The following is an 18,375-nucleotide window of genomic DNA, read 5'->3' as shown; positions in this document are numbered from 1 at the left end:
TTGTCAAAGGTTTTTTTTTTATGATGTGCTCGCACACAAATAAACTCCCATACATTAGGGGGCGTCTGTAGCATTCAGTGTTTTTAGATCTCTAGCATCTGAAATATAGAATAAGACGCCCATAGAGCGGCATGATCATTTAGCTGATTCAATGTTTATTTAGATCACTCAATTAAATGCAGTTTGATTAATAATTTGTACCTTAATGCAATTGACTATATCATCTTGTGATTTAAACCAGTACGTTTGAATAACTGAGATGTAAAAATGGCAACGCTCGTACTGGATAATGGTGCGTACTTTGCCAAAATCGGTTACAGCCATGAGAAAGTCAGGTATAGTGTTTTTATTATGCATTTCTTTGTTATGTAAAACGTATTATAGTTATGTTGAGCTACATACCGATTTTTTCCCCCATTAGTGTTATCCCAAATAGCCAATTCCGTTCGAAGACCTCCAGGTTGAAAACTTTCACTGCCAATCAGCTGGATGAAATCAAAGACCCGTCCGGACTCTTCTATATCCTCCCGTTTCAAAAGGTATTGCATAGATATGAATTATAAACTTCACTGCATTCTCTAAATCGCATTGTGTCTTACTTCATCTTGTCTGCATCTATATTAGGGTTATCTTGTGAACTGGGATGTGCAGCGTAAAGTCTGGGATCATCTGTTTGGAAAGGAGATGTTTAAGGTACTTGAATGATTACAAACCTATCACATTTTCTGCTTCATAATTGTACAGTATGAGATATTGAGCACTCACAACACATTTGCAGGTGGACTTTGCTGATACCAACATTGTGATAACAGAACCGTACTTCAACTTCACCTCAATTCAAGAATCCATGAATGAGATTTTATTCGAAGAATATCAGTTCCAGTCAGCCCTCAGGATTAATGGTAAGTTTAGTGTACTAAGATGCAGCCTACTTGGATGTAAATTCTTTGATTTTTAATTTTTTTGATTTTATACAGCTGGATCATTGAGTGCTCATCGATACTTCCATGAGAAAAACTCTGAGCTGTGTTGCATCGTGGTGGACAGCGGCTTCTCCTTCACACACATCGTTCCTTATTGCAGGGGAAGAAAGATGAAAGAGGGCATTTGCAGGTGAGTTGCTCATTAGCCATATAAGTCATATTAACGCTGAACATTTCATAAGTCTCTGTGCACTTCCTAGAATAAATGTAGGAGGAAAGCTGCTCACCAACCATTTGAAGGAGACCATTTCATACAGGTACACTTGCCACCATTTGAGTAAGGAAATTCTTTGGTGTTTCTTCCTTACAGCAGATTTCTCCTTGAGCTTGTGTCAATCTTTGTCTTAAAGGCAGCTGCATGTGATGGATGAGACCCATGTGATCAATCAGGTCAAGGAGGATGTGTGTTATGTGTCTCAGGATTTCTACAAGGACATGGAGATTGCACAGTAAGTTTACATCAACTTGATCGTAACAAATTAGCAATTTATTGCATTAGCAAATTGATTCGGCTTTGATCACAGGAATACATTGTCTCCTATTTAAATGTATTGTAAAATGTAGTTTAAATTGTAATAATATTTCCCAATATTACTGTTTTTACTGTAATTTTGATCAAATAAATATAGCCTTGGTGAGCATAATAGCCTCTTTCAAAAACATTAAAGGGTTAGTTCATCCAAAAATGAAAATTCTGTCATTTAGTCACCCTCATGTCGTTCCAAACCCGTAAGACTTTTGTTCATCTTTGGAACAAAAATTAAGATCTTTTTGATGAAATCTGAAAGCTTTCTGTCCCTCCATTGATAGTCATCGCTATGTATGATGAACAGCTTGAATTTAGGCTTGTATTCACATATAAACATTGATCAACTCGCACATCAGTTGTGGTAAACGGAAGCAAAAGCATGTTCACTTGACGTGTGAGACCTAATGAGGTTCATTCTCGTGTTGCGCAGCACGTTTGAGCTTCAGCTAGAGGTTTGTTCTCGAGTGTCAAGCTGGTTCGGTTGAACTTCTGTTTATGTTTGCTAATAGGCCTATGTCACACTTCCTGCTTCTGGAACGCGGAGTAGGGATTCAGAACTTCCGGTCAACAGTATTTCTCGATAAGGATTTAGATTATCAGCCATAATGTCTAAACCATCCGAGGTAGACTGACCATGAGCTATGAGGTTGTGAAACGAAGGTTTTTGCTCCTGTAGAAGCTATAAGTTCGTATGAAATCAACCTTGTTTTAAGAAAAACATGTTTTAGCCGCGATCTTATGAAAAAAAACTACACTACCCACAATCCTAAGCGTAGCAGCAACGTCTGCTTATTGGTCCAACTCGCTGTTACCATATAAACATTTACCTTACTGGCGAACGGCCGCCGCTGTTGTTGTAGTGTACCGGGTTGCTCTGCGTCAGGACGTAGACAGCCATACCTCAGCTTTCACGCTTTTCCACTTGAGAGTTTTCATTTACCATCCGAACCACATCTTCATATGTGACTTCAGGCAGGTTGCGGAGAGATTTGGTCCAGCGGTATCTATCGGACTCCGCCATTGTAAAAAGCTAACCGGAAGAGCCGTGTCCCTACTAAAAGACGTACTTCCGGTCTTCAATTTTTTCGTGACATAGCCCTATCAATGTTTAAATAGTAATGAAAGCCTAAATTCAATGTTCATCACATAAAGCGATCGAGTCTCTTCAGAAAATTTGGACTAAACCACTCAATTCATATGGATTAGTTTTAATCTCTTTATGAATTTTTTGAAGCGTTAAAGTGGTAGTTGCGCAGAAATCTGCTCAGATTTCTTCAAAGATCTTCATTTGTGTTCCGAAGATGAACAAAGGTCGTACAGGTTTGGAACGACATGAGGGTGAGTAATTAATGTCAGAATTTCCATTTTTTGGATGAACTGTCCCTTTAAAAAAAATCTTACCAACCCCAAACTTTATGGACAGTAGTGTATGTGTAGTATAAATAATTCTGGTGATTTGACAGATTTAAAGGAGAAGATAATATGGTCATGAAAGACTATGTGCTGCCAGATTTCAGCTCTATCAAAAAGGGATTTTGCAAGGTAAACCATTTGGCATACTATGAAAAAATAAAACACCGTACACTTTGTCTTTTACTAATACAGCTTTTTTTTTTCTTTGTGCTGCAGCCTCGAGAGGAGATGAATTTTACTGGAAAATATAAGACAGGGGAGCAGATTTTGCGGCTCACCAATGAGAGGTTTGCAGTCCCAGAGATGCTCTTTCACCCCTCCGACATCGGCATTCAGGAGATGGGCATACCTGAGGCTTTGGTCAACTCCATTAACAACATGCCGGAAGGTATATTTCATCTGGTATTTATGGTTTAAAATGTTATTTCATTTTAAGTACTCTAATATATGCCTACTTTTTATGTCCAGAGATGCAATCCCACTTCTATAAGAACATTGTTCTTACTGGCGGCAACACATTGTTCCCTGGATTCAGAGATCGGGTTTACAAAGAAGTCCGTGCACTCGCTCCCGTAGAATATGAAGTTTCTGTCGTTCTGCCACAGAAGTATGTTTTGAGAGTTCTGAAAAATTGATTGACATTTTGTCTGGTTATTCTTTACTGAATATTTCACTTTTGTTTGCAGTCCTATTTGCTACCCATGGGAAGGAGGGAAGTTATTGGCCGAAAATCCTGACTTTGAAGAGATGGTGGTCACACGAGACGATTATGAGGAAAATGGACATTATGTATGTGAAGAGAAGTTTGATATTTGACCTGCATATGAATTATCTGTCTTTTGGTACAGAAATATTGAACACTGCACATGTTTTTGTATGAAAACTAAGCTGTACATTGGCAACTGTACATTACACTTTATATTACTCAAGTTAACAGGCTTTTTGACTTTGAATGTGATACATTTGTATTGGTTTCCTTTTCTTTTTGTATTAAAATGTGAACTGTAAAATAAAACTACTTTTTTTACTCAGTTTCTTGGTAAGAAAATGTATGTAACCTAATTTGTATATGATTAATAGCTTATGTTTCAGTTAAAGACCTATGATTTCACTAGTCTAATAATCTATATTAAGTGCATCTTCAGGCACGTCACGTGAGCTGCGCGCAGTCATCCTCTCGCGCTCAAAATACAATCCGCGCGAAAAATCACTTCAGAGACGCAGATAAAACCGTCGCCAAACATTAATAGAATTAAATATTTTTCTCTAAATAGTTATAGAGTAATATTACACTTGGTGAAAGTCATTACATTTTGGATAGTTTTCTAGGCTGGAGTGATTGATTAGAGTAGAGAGATCACACACACACTCGTCAGGTAAGTTAAGTTCCAGATGATTCTTGCAGAGAGGTTAACCTTACATAAAGTATTTTTTTTAGCTTTTGTGAATAAAAAGTTTTATATAACCTATGATATCTGGTTTAAATTATTTTATTATGTTACAATGCTTTAATTATGAACGATATGACGTTAGAGCTAATAATAAGCTCAGTGATATTTTTTTAATTGATTAACGTTCGCATGTGCGGGTTTGTTATTTGTTGCTGCTTTGTATTTGAATAAAGTTAGATCTTCAGACTACTGCTAAATACTCTTCATACAGTGAGACTATGGCTGCTTCAGGGAGAAAACAAAACAAGAAGGCCAAACACACTGATAGCTCCACAGACCTGAAAGCGTTTGACTTCAAAAATCTGGAGGAAAAGAAAGGAAGCGGATCTGAGGATGATACGAGAGATGGTGTGTCTGTGTATTTCATTACTAAATAGTTTATTTTATAATTATATACTATTTAAAAAAAGGTAATTGGTGTTACAGTGATGCCATTACAGGTAATACCATGGTAGCAGTGAGTAGCGAACACACACACACCCGGAGCAGATATATAAAATGTTTATTTAATTTAAATATAATTATATATTTATGTGTATATATAATATAGCTAGAGAGAGAAATAAGTGAAAAGGTTTTACCATGGTAATTAATTACATTGTTTTTAATTAAAAATCTATTTAATTTATATGTATAGAGAGAGGGAGCAAATGATGCAGTTGTGAAGCATGTTTTATGTTGTTCTGATGTATTAGAAACTCCAATCATTGACAAGCTGACCAAGAAAAGATCTGCAGAGACATTTGATGATGATGATGGACTAGTACATGCTGGTATGGGGTAAGTCAGCAAGATAAACCTAGCCAAAGTTATGAAGCCTTTCTCTGGATCGTAAATATCATTTGCTGTCCTTTATCTCAGGAATGAGGTACAAAATATGCTGGAAAGATTCGGTGGTAAGTGAAGTCGACAACTGCATATAGTCTGCTTTGAAATACTGTTTAATACTCAAAAACATGACTGAACTGCCATTTAGCGGACATCAGCAAGGCCATGCAGACCAAAAGGAAACGCTTGGAGGTTCTCACCAAAACCTCATTGAAAGGCAGCACTCTGAAACTGGAGCAGATGTGGAAAAGCCAGCAGAATCAGAGGTAAATGAAAGCACTGTGTGGAAAATGACACATTCTTCTTTATTCACATCCACTCTGATGTTCATGTTGATTTTTTTTTGCAGGCAAAAGCTGACACAAGATTATTCTCAGCAGGTGTTGTCTGTGCTTCAGCAGTGGGAGACTGACGTTCAGAAATCTGAGGAGCAGGAGGAGAAACTAAATGTAAGAGCAGTGCAGGTCCTGCTTATATGCATAGCTCTCAAAAATGATTTAGGGCTGTGTTTTAGTTTAGTTTTTGGTTTTGCCTTCCTATGATTATGAAAACATAATGGCACTTTATGTTCTTTTCCTTTAAAGCGATGCGCTGTCACTAGGGCTGTAATCAACCAAAGAAAATCTTGGTCGACTGAAGTCCTGAAATTTCCGACTAAAAATCGACAAAAAATTATGTAAAAAAACAACAACTTTACATTAATTAGCTGCGCACTGTGCGCAGTACTTGGTAGCCTTGTTGTCCGCCTAAATGAATTATAAATAAACATAAAAAACTAGTAGGCTATTTGCAGTATATTAAATCGTTTTTGACCAAATTATTTTGCACTGAAATCAGTCTGACACACGAGTCTGTCGGCTCTGACAGCGTTGCATCACGTTTTGTAATAGTCACGAAAATAGTACTATGTTGTCAACTAGTGATATAATCACAAGAACTTTTGAGGAATATGCAACATAATTTAGACAATTGTTTTTGTCATATGTATTATAACAACTGACAGACACTATCATTTCAGCCGCTCTGTGCAGCTCGCACACGCCGCTGCATAGGAGCTCAGCTTCGCGGCTGAGACACGAATAGACTATTAACTTTTTTTAAAATGCTGCCACACTGCCGATGTCTTTGTTGACATGGTAGAAGAGGACTGACTGACTATGAATTAATCGCTCTCACAATTAAATAATATTCAGCAAACCTTCTAGTAGCCTACTTTCTTCAATCTGTCGCTCTTCTCTGGTGGGTTGGGCTAATCCAAAAGAAGTGAAAACAAGGGGGGTATTCTGAAGACAGACTGTTACCTGTGAAACAGGGGTGCTCTGAAAACACCCCCATTAGCAATTAGTGCTTTCCACCTGATGAAATGAACGCGGCAACACTGATGAAATGAACGCGGCAAAAAATCGACCAATCAGAATTTTGGTCGAGCCAGAACGTATCGACCAAATAATCGACTAATCGACTGGGAGATTACAGCCCTAGCTGTCACCCAACATCCAAATCAGTCCAAACATGTAACGTCACGTGTAAAAGCTTATTGAGCTGCAAAAGAGACGCTGTTCAACAGTGGCTTTTTGCCCGCGCGATCCGAAAACACGGACAAGTACAGTAGGGATGTAGCCTGGAAATCCAGACCTAAATCTAAAAGATTAATGGTCTGGTGTCGACTAATGAAAATTGCCCAGCTCGAGGGGCGGCACCAAGCATGCATTTGAAAATCTCACTGGACGTAATTGGATAACACTACGACCAATCACAACAATAAACTCCATACGCTTAGCTACCAGCGGAGATAACTGGTAGATTATACTCTTATCGTATCCGGTCGGCAAAACAGCAAAAACATCCTTCTTGCAAAGGAACGATTCGAGCGGCGTCTTCTGTTCCTGTATTAGATAAAAAGCCTAACTCGTTCATTGTAGCGGCCAAAGCCGTTTCAAACAACTGGTGTTCATCCATAGCCATCTTGCAATGTTTACTAATGACTTCGACGTCACAGCGCTGTCGTCATCTGTTTAGCTCGCTATGTTGTGGCAAATTCAAAGTTCTTGTTGGTTCAGGTCTCAAAGTAGTTATTAAGTTATAGCAAATTCCAAGTCCTTGGTTCAGGTCACAAAGAAGTTTCTCAGAGTCGAGGTTCCAGGTCAGAAGAATTAACTTTATTAACAAGCAACAAAGTGAGAAGCCAGCTGGTCATCTGAGGTTACAATGGCCAGTGTTCATGTCTTATACTTTTTCTTATCGCTAGGTGCCCAATGGGCACCCTCATATCTATCTCTTCTTCTTTGTCACTCCTTGTGGCCTTGCCACCATTAGGGTGTCTATTTTGTTTTTAACCCACATGCACTTTGCACTTTTTTGCACGATGCAATTTAAAAAATAAAAAATGTTTTTGTAGACTTTCAGTCTTGAGTGGATCAGTGTGCGGCCAGCCACCCTTCCTGTTCATACTTGCCACCATTAGAAACATTTCTCCCTAGACCTTCTTCTATTGGTGGAACATCTCAAAAAACAGGTTTTTCTGCCAGCGCATCCCAGCACCTGCATTTACAGACTTTTTAGGTACTTTTCCATTCTCTTATCCTTGTTAACTTGGTACTTTGGTACTTTTCCATTCTCTTATCCTTGTGACCCATTTTCTGCTTGGCATTACAGTATTCAGACTTTCACATGAGACAAGGGAAATTCTTCAACAGCCTCTGGCCCGCCTATATCAGATAACCCGATGTGATTGGTGCAGCTCAGATCGAGGGGCATATTTAATGAGCATCATTACTCAACACCAGAGTAACTTGCTGAGCAAATTCAACTTGTGCTCTCACGAGAACTCTGGATTTCCAGGGTAGTAGGGACGGGCGATATGGCAAAAATCATATCACGATTCTTTTTCGAGTTGGTTTTACTATTTTGCAAATGCACTTTTAGTGCCTGTGTGCTTCGGGTATATGTACTCAGAAAAGCGCATGTTAGAACAGCACATCAGCACGCAAATTAAATGTTTAACCATCAAGGCTTTAAAGCACATGCAAATAATGAACTGCAAATGAATTGCAGTGTCCCGTACCTCTGCATTAACGTGTGATGTGTATGTACGTCACGTTGTACAGTATGTTGGGACGGCGGTGCTAGAACTGCAACTGATAGAATGCACTGTAGCACAATACTACAATATTTCTTCAAAAGCAGATCGTGGAGACATTTTAATCGTCCACGATTAAAAAACGTGATATCGCACACCCCTAAAGTACAGGCTACTTTGGGCTTCGGGCCTGCGCTTAAACGGACAAATACACAAAATGTGTCAAAATGTCCATCCTGGGGACGCATTCAGTTATGCCTTCACTGAACATAAGCAGCTTGGAAAGTAATCGAATGCTTGTCAGTGTATTAGATCTGTGCATTTGATCTTAAAGTGCCATCTGTGTCATTTAATGTTAATCAAACAACAAAAGAAAATGAGAGAATCATTCACTGCTCTACACTGAATAACATTAGTAACTTTAATAAGAAGCAATGTGTATTTAATTTAAATGGAGTGAAGACTATGAATTTTTGTATTTATTTCTTAATTAAATAAAAAAAATTACATATCATTTTTCTTTATTCAATTTTTATATAGTAGGCTATTAGTAGCAGTAGTGGTGCACGATATATCGGCTGCCGATATGGTAATTTTTTTACACATCGGTATCGTTCCGATGTCAAAATAGGGCCAATGTGAACAGGCCGATAATCATTCCTGTGTATTTGACGTGTGAAGTTGACGATGCTGACTCGCGATCTTCGCAGTAGTGAACGCGCCTGAGAGAAATGCACATTTCATACGGATGACAAGCAGAGAACAGTCAGTTTTCTTTCGTTTTGAATTGTTCTGTTTAAAAGTACACATTTCAAGCTTTCTACAGATGGTGGACAACCAAAATGCCTATTACCGCCGCGCCAGCTGCCGCGGCGAAATCACCGCGGCGAAAATAAACCAGCCGCATTTCAAAGTCGTTCCCGAAATGACCGCCAGGTGGCGCAAAGGGACATTGTGCAAAACAGCAGCAATTGCCGCATTTTAAAATGTAAGTGGGTTAAATATAAAACCCTAAGCCTAATAGGCATATTTTTCATATATATAAATAGGCCTATTAGGCTACAACAGAATAGAACCAAAGATAGAATAAATTTTAGAACTGAAAAAATAGAATCAAAAGTTAAAAATAGAGACGATATTAGGAGCAATGACGCGGAATATTTTTACTATTCTATTGAGGAATTAGATAAATGAAGAGCTCTCGTGAGCGATACAATTGCATAGTAATTTATAGTGATTTCAAAAGCAGTCCTTAAAAAAAAAAAATACATGGAGTAGTGTGGCATAATTTTTGAGAGATTACTCGGAACGCGTTTTAGTTAAGATCCTGGTTTCAATGCCCTTAATGTATATAGGCTAGGCTACTGCTTTAAAAAAATGTCACAACGCGTTTTGAGATTGTTTTGAATTAAACATTGAAGTTTAAAATGTAGTGTTTTGGCACACCAGGCCGAGTGGCGTTACGCATTGTTCAAAAATCAGGTTTTATTCTGGCATGTTGAATTGGCGTTAGATTTTTTTATTTTTTTATTTATTAGATTTAGATTTTAGATTTCGTTAGATTTTTTTTTCTCATAACAGCTAAAATAACTAATATATGCCTTGTCTTAATATGACCTACTTAATATAGGCAATAGGCATATAATAGCCTATATAATAAATTAGCAAAACTTGGCCACTAAATATTTGATTTTCAATTATTTTAATTATCACAATTAAAGTTTTAATTTTATTAAATTGAACAAGCGCAACAATCAGCATTTAATCAAATATTCTAAAAGATGTATTATTAATAATAATGTTATTTCGTTTTTTCGACATGTGTGCGTGCAACAAGCAAGATGTGTATTTGTAAATCCGGTGATGCGTGCATTGATTTTTATCAATAAACTAGTGTTTTCTGACAGTGTCGACTGCAAAGATGAAGTTGACGATCGCCTTATTTGTAGTGAACGCACCTAGAGAGAAATGCACATAAAGACATAATCAGAGAGTAGCCTTTTTCTTTTCGTTTTGAATTATTTCGTTTGAAGACATTTCAAGCTTTGTGTATTTGATGTATTTATCATGTCTGTGTGAGGCATACGCTGAGTTTCGTTAAGTTAGGAGGATGAGATGTGCTCCAGCTGACGTGCAATGCAAGTGACCGCGCGGGCGCCTCCATGATTAGTGTCTGTTATATTTGCTTCTCTTACTTATTTAAATCCAGGCAATTGGTTGATGAAAAATTGATTAAAATTAAGATACAATTTATAGAAAACGAAATTCACTTTAAAGAAAGGTTTTCTACTAAACAAAACTTAATGAAGTGGTCAAAATCATGTCTGACCCACTCCATATCCATCTCTCGATATAATGCATCCTATCTTACTGGTGCTGTTCACTTTTCATATTCAACATAGATTGATTACATTAACATTATAATATTTTAACAAATATGATACTAAATGAGATTATTTAATGGCTACAACAGTATAGTAGGCCTATAGACTTTTTTTTTTAGAATAGAATTTTGCTGTGCACTTGCATATTAGTGTCAGCTGGGAAGGAAATATAGAGACCAGACCTCTTGGAACTTTAATTGAATACATAGCGTTGGTAAAGCATACTGAAATTACATCCCTACAAATTTATTAGGCCCTACTGAAAATAAATGTATCGAATTTAAGCAAAGTAGCCTAAATGTTAAGACTGTAAGCCCTTTGCTTTTTTACGTAGCCTATAAAGGACTCTTATAGCCGACTTTGTGTTAATTTAATTTGTAGAGGATTTTTTTTAACTCAAACATTAACACTGAAATAAATGAAACTAAATTATTATAAATATTTTGGCACACCACGACGAGTGGCGCTATGCATTGTTCTAAAGCCAGGTTTTATTCTGGCATGTTGAATTAGTGTTGGACAAACGCGGCGGCGCGTTCATTTGAATGAAGAGCGTTTGAGCGAACACACACTGGAACGTTAGACCATGTCGCAACGAGTGAATCGTGGCCGAGTGGTTGAACTTACGTTACAATCATTTAGATGACACGGGTTCGAATCCCGAACTAACTTGGACTACTGATATTTTTAAATTAGCCTATTAATGCATTTTATAGTCTATTGTTGATGCAGAGAGATTTGTCTAGTTCTAAAACATAGTTTTTTGCTTATAGCCTATTTACAAAATAAAATCACCATGCATTTCCATTTTACACTAAGGAACAAATATTATACAATGACTTTACTTCTGTAGCCTATAATAATTCCAATCGTAATTTCAAAAGCAGTTCTGTAAAAAAAAAAAATATATATATAGCCTATGACGTTTAAACGACAAACAATAAAATCAGAACCAGTATTCTGTTGCGTTCATGGTTTCAGTGGCAGTAATGCATCCACGGCTTTTCAAAATGTCACAAAGCGTTTTGAGATTGTTTTGAATGAAATATTGAAGTTTATAATTAAGTGTTTTGGCACACCACGACGAGTGGCAAACTCTTTGTTTTGTTTTGCAAACTCAGCTAGCCTGTGGGGGGTTTGGAGAAGGCAATAGTTGCTTTATCGTGGGGGTGCAGGACAGAGGTGTTAATGTTCCGTCTTTCATATGGAGAGTGTCGGAGCCAGCCTGATGAGCAGGCAAAGGCTAAATTCTTTTAAGGATTAATCTCAAAATCTCCAAAAGTCCATAGCCTATGTACAGTAGGCCCTATATCTTATTAAATTATATATTGTAGTTTTATTGATTGTATTTAAAGGTTTTCCACACACAATTTCAATTTAGCAGATACAGAGCTCTTTAATTCGCGACCCACCTCGTTTTATTGTAAGGTGAATTCAGCAAGGCATGTTGTATCTTTGAAGGAACAAAAGCTATTTGTTACAGTTTTTTCTTTCGTGATTTGTGTGGATGACACACAGCGACATATACAGTATTATCAGCTGTATGGTGTTTTTTACGCTGAAATGCTTAATTTCGAGAAAGACCCGCCGCGCGCAGTGAGGGAGACCAAACTTAGTAAAAAAAATATCCAGCGCGAGAGAGGCAAAGAAAAACGCCTGTTCTTAATTTATGTTGCTTTGAACCTTTTTCGTTTTGTACCGTTTTAATTTTTTAATTTAGCTGCAATTTCTTTGACAATAGAAATTTAAAATGTTGCAAGAATAAGATTCTGTGTTTCTTATTTTGCATCACAAAGGGAATAAACTCTATCGATGCAACCCTGTTTAAATAAATAAACTGTCCCGACACTTTATTCATACCTTGAAATGTGCGATGGGTTTTCAAACTTAATTAATTTTCTTTTTCTTTTACATTTTCATTGTTTAATTTTTAATTGAAAGTAATACTGTATTGAAAGTATTTTTCTGATTTGTTCGATCTGTTTTGAAAAATGTCTTCCGTTGCTATGGCCGGGTATCACTGTTAGTCATCTCAATCTCGTGAATGATTCACACACACAAAAAAAATAATTTAGCAGATTAAAGATGAGCTTCATCATCTTCATTTTCTGGTGCAATCGGCTGACAGTCTTCCTTCATCAGATTCATCAGTGTCGTCTTTGCAGCGGCACAACTGGAATGTTGCAAATTTCATACCTGCAAACTTGTCGCTTTTCGGCGACAATCGCCGTTTTCTTGGTCAATTGGGTCATTTACGTGAATCGCGTAGAACCGGAGAGTTTTTTTTCGAGGGGGGGGGGGGGTATATTGTTTCTCACAGTAACTACCATGCAGGCTAGAATTGCGAAACATTATTGGATAATTCTTATAATTGACATTTCTCTGGGCCAATCGGAATCTTAGCACCTTTTCTCTTGGCCAATTGGAATCTTAGGACTTGCGTCAGAATCTTGAAGCACACAGCGTCAACTGAGCTGAGCTCGCCATTTGATGAGACGGCTGGCTACCGTGCGAGTCTAATGGAAACTCGCGCATGAATTTTCCTGCATTTTAGCGCCCACCAAAATGATTTTTTTGTCCCGCCAAAGTCTTATTTGATCGGTGAGTAATGTAGATGAACGGCTGCGTTTGTGACAGGGTGTATGTTTAACTGAAAGAACGAGCAGAGAGAGAGAGAGAGAGAGAGCCGGTCGCGCGCGCGCACTCTCTGTGTAAACGACTTCACCGTCTCCAAACTAGGCGCTGTGTTGCTCTCTCTCCCTCGCACGCACATATTAATCAAAAATAAATCGACACGGTGGTAAAAGGTCGAAACAACTAATCTTTCCAACAGTGAACTCAGGTGACGTCTGAATCGGTGTAACTAATCAGTAACACTTTACAATAAGGTTATATTTATTACATAAATTATATAAAAAAGTACAGTTTGCTAACTCAAGCTTAAACTTCAAAATAAAGAAAACCACTTGTTTAAAAAAAAAAAAAAGCATATGACTACATTTTTCCACACAGTGCTATCAAGAATCGATAAGAGAATCGATAAAGAATTGGATCGATAATCAGAATCGTCAGTGGCATTATTATTGATAAAATCTTATCAATTCCCATCCCTATGTGAAGACCGTAAAATTATAATCAAACATTAAAGAACATACATGTTTTTTTTAAGAGTTTTTTTTTTTTAAGAGTTAAAAGATTAAAACATTTTGCTAACATGAGGTCTTATTGTATCACTGTCAGTCTTATGCAGATTAATTATTATTATTATTATTATTATACATTGTTCATCAGCATGCAAAAACATGCCACCAACCCCCCCAGCCCCCCCCCCCCCCCCCCCCCCCCCCCCCCCCAGGCGACACTGTCACCTTTTTTAGTCTGAGGAGTTTGCAGGTCTGAAATTTATGTTGTAATGTACAATTGATAATTAAACAAGATGATTGACTTTAATAAACAGATGCATATTTAAGCATCAAGAACGGAAAAACATAAACACTGTCAGCTACACTGAGATTCGATCTCAGATCGTTTGAAGCTCCGAGAGGGAGAAGTTAATGCATTGACCACAGAGCTATCGTCTGAATAGCCTAGGTCTACTACTGTTTGTTCGGTATTTGAACCGATTTGAATCCGGCCACGAATTTGTTTTGTTTTATTTTGTTTTAAATGTATTTTTACATATTTTGCTTTCGTTAATGTTAACCAATTCTGTTGTAGCATAATAGGCCTATATTTTTTCCCTAAAAGTTTGTTTTATTCTCTGCTTTGTTTGTTTATATTTTTACATATTCAATCAGTCTCATTTTTGTTCAAATAATGAATTTTTTTTTTTTTTTTTTTTTTTTTTTTTTTAAATAAACAGATAGGAAACTTACCTTTTAAAATGCCGCAGTTGCTGCTGTTTTGCCCTGTCACTTGCCCGGTATAGCCTAGTCATTTCGCGAACGACTTTGAAATTCGACTGGTTTATTTTTGCTGCGGCAGTAATAGGCATTGTGGTTGATTATTTATTAAATAATTCAATTGATAATCATAACAACATGTAAGCCTGAATATAACAAAGAATGCTTAAACCGACTAACATCGTTTAGTAACTGCAAGTCCTGAAAATGTTTTAATTTTATGTAAGTAAATGACAAGTAACCTATTGACATAGCCTTTCTAAATTATAGAAAAACTGGGCACACAATTTTAACGTGTCTACTTTGTTTAAATTTAATGAATTTGAATTCGTTTAACCACAATATTTATCTTGAATTTATCTGTGACCTCAGCTCAGATTACTGCCGCGGCAGATTACGGCATTAAAGAGAATAAACTGACACTTTTCAAAGTCTGTGATTACAGCGCCACTCAGCGGTAAAAGGCAGCAAATACACATCCCAATTTTGCCGCCGCGGGAACGGCGGCGGTAAAAGTCTCATTCTGGTTGTCCACCATCTGTATGTATGTCTCAGGTCTGTGAGGCAAGTAGGCTACCTTATACGCTGAGTTTCAGTTCATTTATGAGACAAGCTCCAGGTTCACATGCCGGCACCTCCGTGTTGTGATTAAATATTTTCTACTATATTTGTGATAGTTGATGAAACATGGATTAAAATTAAGATACAATTAATACAAAATTAAATTAAATTTAAAGACATGCTTTGTGCTTTCTGATTCAGGTCTCTGTGAAAGTTTTAAAGCAGTCTTTTAGTGCCGCTTTCAGAGCGCTCACGTCTGTAACGGAGAACTGTCCCGTCCGTAACATTGTTTTTTGTGTGTGAAATAAATTTCTTAATAAATGCGACTTATAGTCCAGGGCGACTTATATATGTTTTTTTCCTCTTCATGACGCATTTTTTGACTGATTGTTTTTTGACTCGTAGATATTCGAATACATTGCTTGATATTTGATACCCGTTCGAATTAGATTTTTCTCAAAAGTGACAGCCCTAGTATCAGGCAGAATGTAGTTATATGGTCGTAATAGGAATTGCAAAGAACAGCAGTCGTCTTGCCAAACAGTCCAGTTTGGCTCAATCCATATATTTGGCGACATAGTAGAAATTAAGCTAACGTCCTTCGGGCTATGCACGTACACTTCCAGGCCGGGTCAGTAGCCTATACAGTATCGATCGGCTGCTGCTTGCTTTTACTCTAAAGTCTTGATATATTGTCACGCTAGTAAAAAAAACAGCCTATGTGGAGGTAGAAAAATATCCTCCTTGAGTGATAAGAACAGTTTCGTTTCACCATTGAATGGATGAAAAGCACGCTAACAATTAAAATATCCACTGTAGCTGCAGCCCAACTTTATTCAAGCCTGCACGTACACGTAGCAAGTGTTCAGCGTGTGTTGACGTGTACCATGGACATAATTAAAAGTTTATGCACTGGGATTTTGTTGGGATTCCCTTAATATATCAGAGATTGCTGAGGGGTGTTTATAAATATCTGGGAAATTTCTGGATGTTTCTTAATGACAGAGGTTAGGTACAAACCCGCCTACACAATCGTTGAGCTGGAGGCGTAAATTCAACAGCACAGTTTTTCAGCACTTGTCAATCTCACCATTCACAATGAGCATGTTATACAAAACTCTCAGACATTGACATTGCTTATTCATTGCCTTTTAATCCTTATTCATAGTGTGAATTCAGGACACACTTGTATCCTTTATAAACATTTATTTTTATATAAATATAAATTTTTTCTTCTGAAAATCTGATGACATATTTTGCACACAGGTAAAGGTGCCCAATATCAGTCATTTCTGAAAATAAATTACAAAAGAAAAAAAATGGAAAATAGCTCTTTATTTGATTATCATAAAAATGTGTTTTCTATACAGAGATATCGACATCGGTAAATACCGGTATCGGCCATAACAGCAAAATTAATATCGGTTATTGGTATCGGCCACAATTTTCACATCGGTGCATCACTAGCAGTAGGCTAAATTGTTCATTTCGTTCATATCTTTTTTTTTCTGTTGTATTTGTCCTTGTAACACAGTTCGTTGTTATGGGAATGAGGTGGGAACCGGCGAACTTTAACACACATTTTAATACCAAAAATAAAACAAATACAAAATGAAAGTAAAAGACAGCAGCCCCTCACGGATGACTGCTGTCACATATAATAAAACATCAAACACAACGCAAGTCCAGGCCTTTTCCTCTCTCGATCTCCACTGTCGTCGCTCCTCCTTTTATGCTTCCGCTCCTCCCTGAGAGATACAAGACCGGTGCTTCGTGCTGGTGCTCTCTCATGGCCCTCGTCCTGCTCGCCACAGTCCTGTTGTTTTTAGTTTTTATTGTATTGTATTACTGAACGTTTTAACTCACTGTTGTTGGTTGACAGTGAAACTGCTCTGAAAGAATAGATTAAGGGGTTTGGGGTCATTTGGGCTTTTTTTTATGAATGCACTGACAGGGGCCCCCAGACAAAGTTTTGCTAAGGACCCCCAGAAGTCTAGGACCGGCACTGTGTAAGAGCCAGACATTTGTCATAAAGATGAAGCCAAGAAGTTTTAAAAGTTGCAACGTCATTTTGGGTCACAACATCCCACTAAGGGAAATGTTAATTGTAGGATTAAGGGTCTTGTGAAAAATAAAATACAGATTTTTGGGATATCTAGCAGCCATTTAGAGATATTTGATGTGACCGTCTCTCACTTTGCCTTTGAACTTCCTAATTTCTGTTTTCACAGAATTTGTTTCGCCAGCAGCAGAAGCTCTTCCAGCAGGCAAGGGTTGTGCAAAACCAAAAAATGAAAACCATCAAAGACCTGTATGAGCAGTTTGTCAAGGTTACTGATGCAATCATCACTTTAATTATTTGAAAATCAACCAAGACTTTTTTTTTCATTATTTGTCTGACCGAGTGAGGTCTTTAATTTCTGTGCAGAACATGGAGGAGATGGAGAAAAGCCACGAATCCTTCCTGCAGGGCACCCAGATGGAGCTTAGAAAGGAGATGGCTCTTCTGCAGAAGAAGATAATGATGGACACTGTGAGTGCTTCACGAAAAGATTTCACAGAGTTTAGACTCTGGATATTAAACGTGTCTGCTTTAAATAGTCTTTCAATGTAATGAATGCTACATCACCAAAGTTACTAAATCAGGCTTGGAGCTCATTTATGGAAAACAAGAACGATTTTTTTCATATATAGCAGATTCAGTTCAATGTAAGAATGAATTCCAAAACAATGAAAATGTATTTAACATTTATGAACAATGTTTTTATTTTATTATTACAGCAACAGCAGGAGATGGCCACTGTTCGGAAGTCCCTCCAATCCATGCTGTTCTGAAAAAACATATTTCTGTTCTAATGTCATCAATAGAAATATGGTGTGGATGACTTAACCTTATGTTCTAAAAGGAAGGTTTCTTTTATTGAATATGAGTTTATAAGTTATCTCTGGTTTTTCTTTCACAACAATTTGTTCATTTTAATAAATAATTGTACTCCTGTTGTATTATATACAATTATCCAAATAGATGTTTCTGTGTTTTTTTTTTTAATCTAGTGTCAAGTTTAAAAGTTTTCCTTCCTGTGTTGAGGAATTTTCTATTGAAACAGAATGGTTTGGGTGGGACATGTCAAAGAGCTTTCCCTTTTTTTAAATAACCCACATCACAGCCATGCATCTTTTTTTTACTGCTTGCTTGTTGGTTACAGATGGCATTGGTGGGTGGGATATTCTCATGATAGAGAGCA

At 37.2% G+C, this 18,375-nt stretch overlaps 2 protein-coding genes across 2 annotated transcripts; both read left to right on the top strand.

The window, feature by feature from the left end:
- The first annotated feature begins 79 nt into the window (after positions 1 to 79).
- actr6 (actin related protein 6) lies at positions 80 to 3,956 on the top strand. The gene is made up of 11 exons (XM_084397933.1): positions 80 to 335; positions 422 to 539; positions 625 to 693; positions 779 to 902; positions 978 to 1,113; positions 1,184 to 1,240; positions 1,334 to 1,432; positions 2,976 to 3,054; positions 3,142 to 3,313; positions 3,394 to 3,532; positions 3,612 to 3,956. The coding sequence occupies exons 1-11, from the start codon at positions 268 to 270 to the stop codon at positions 3,739 to 3,741; spliced, it is 1,191 nt and encodes a 396-aa protein (XP_084254059.1). The 5' UTR covers positions 80 to 267; the 3' UTR covers positions 3,742 to 3,956.
- A 171-nt stretch (positions 3,957 to 4,127) lies between these two features.
- sycp3 (synaptonemal complex protein 3) lies at positions 4,128 to 17,965 on the top strand (the record flags this gene model as incomplete). The annotated part of the gene is made up of 9 exons (XM_084396996.1): positions 4,128 to 4,301; positions 4,550 to 4,724; positions 5,072 to 5,156; positions 5,238 to 5,272; positions 5,353 to 5,470; positions 5,554 to 5,653; positions 17,362 to 17,460; positions 17,559 to 17,663; positions 17,912 to 17,965. The coding sequence occupies exons 2-9, from the start codon at positions 4,595 to 4,597 to the stop codon at positions 17,963 to 17,965; spliced, it is 726 nt and encodes a 241-aa protein (XP_084253122.1). The 5' UTR covers positions 4,128 to 4,301; positions 4,550 to 4,594.
- Positions 17,966 to 18,375: the final 410 nt, after the last annotated feature.

This window comes from Rutilus rutilus (genome assembly GCF_951802725.1).
Source record: "Rutilus rutilus genome assembly, chromosome: 23".
Taxonomy (NCBI): Eukaryota; Metazoa; Chordata; class Actinopteri; order Cypriniformes; family Leuciscidae; genus Rutilus; species Rutilus rutilus.
Note: the sequence above shows the minus strand (reverse complement) of the source record. Positions and strands in the feature narration are given on the sequence as shown.

Excerpts from the sequence above, each read along its gene's own strand:
- actr6 (XM_084397933.1), top strand. The coding sequence starts at position 268 with ATGGCAACGCTCGTACTGGATAATGGTGCGTACTTTGCCAAAATCGGT. Across the intron at positions 1,114-1,183 it reads ATGAAAGAGGGCATTTGCAG|AATAAATGTAGGAGGAAAGC; the intron begins GTGAGTTGCTCA and ends TGCACTTCCTAG. Across the intron at positions 1,433-2,975 it reads AAGGACATGGAGATTGCACA|ATTTAAAGGAGAAGATAATA; the intron begins GTAAGTTTACAT and ends GTGATTTGACAG.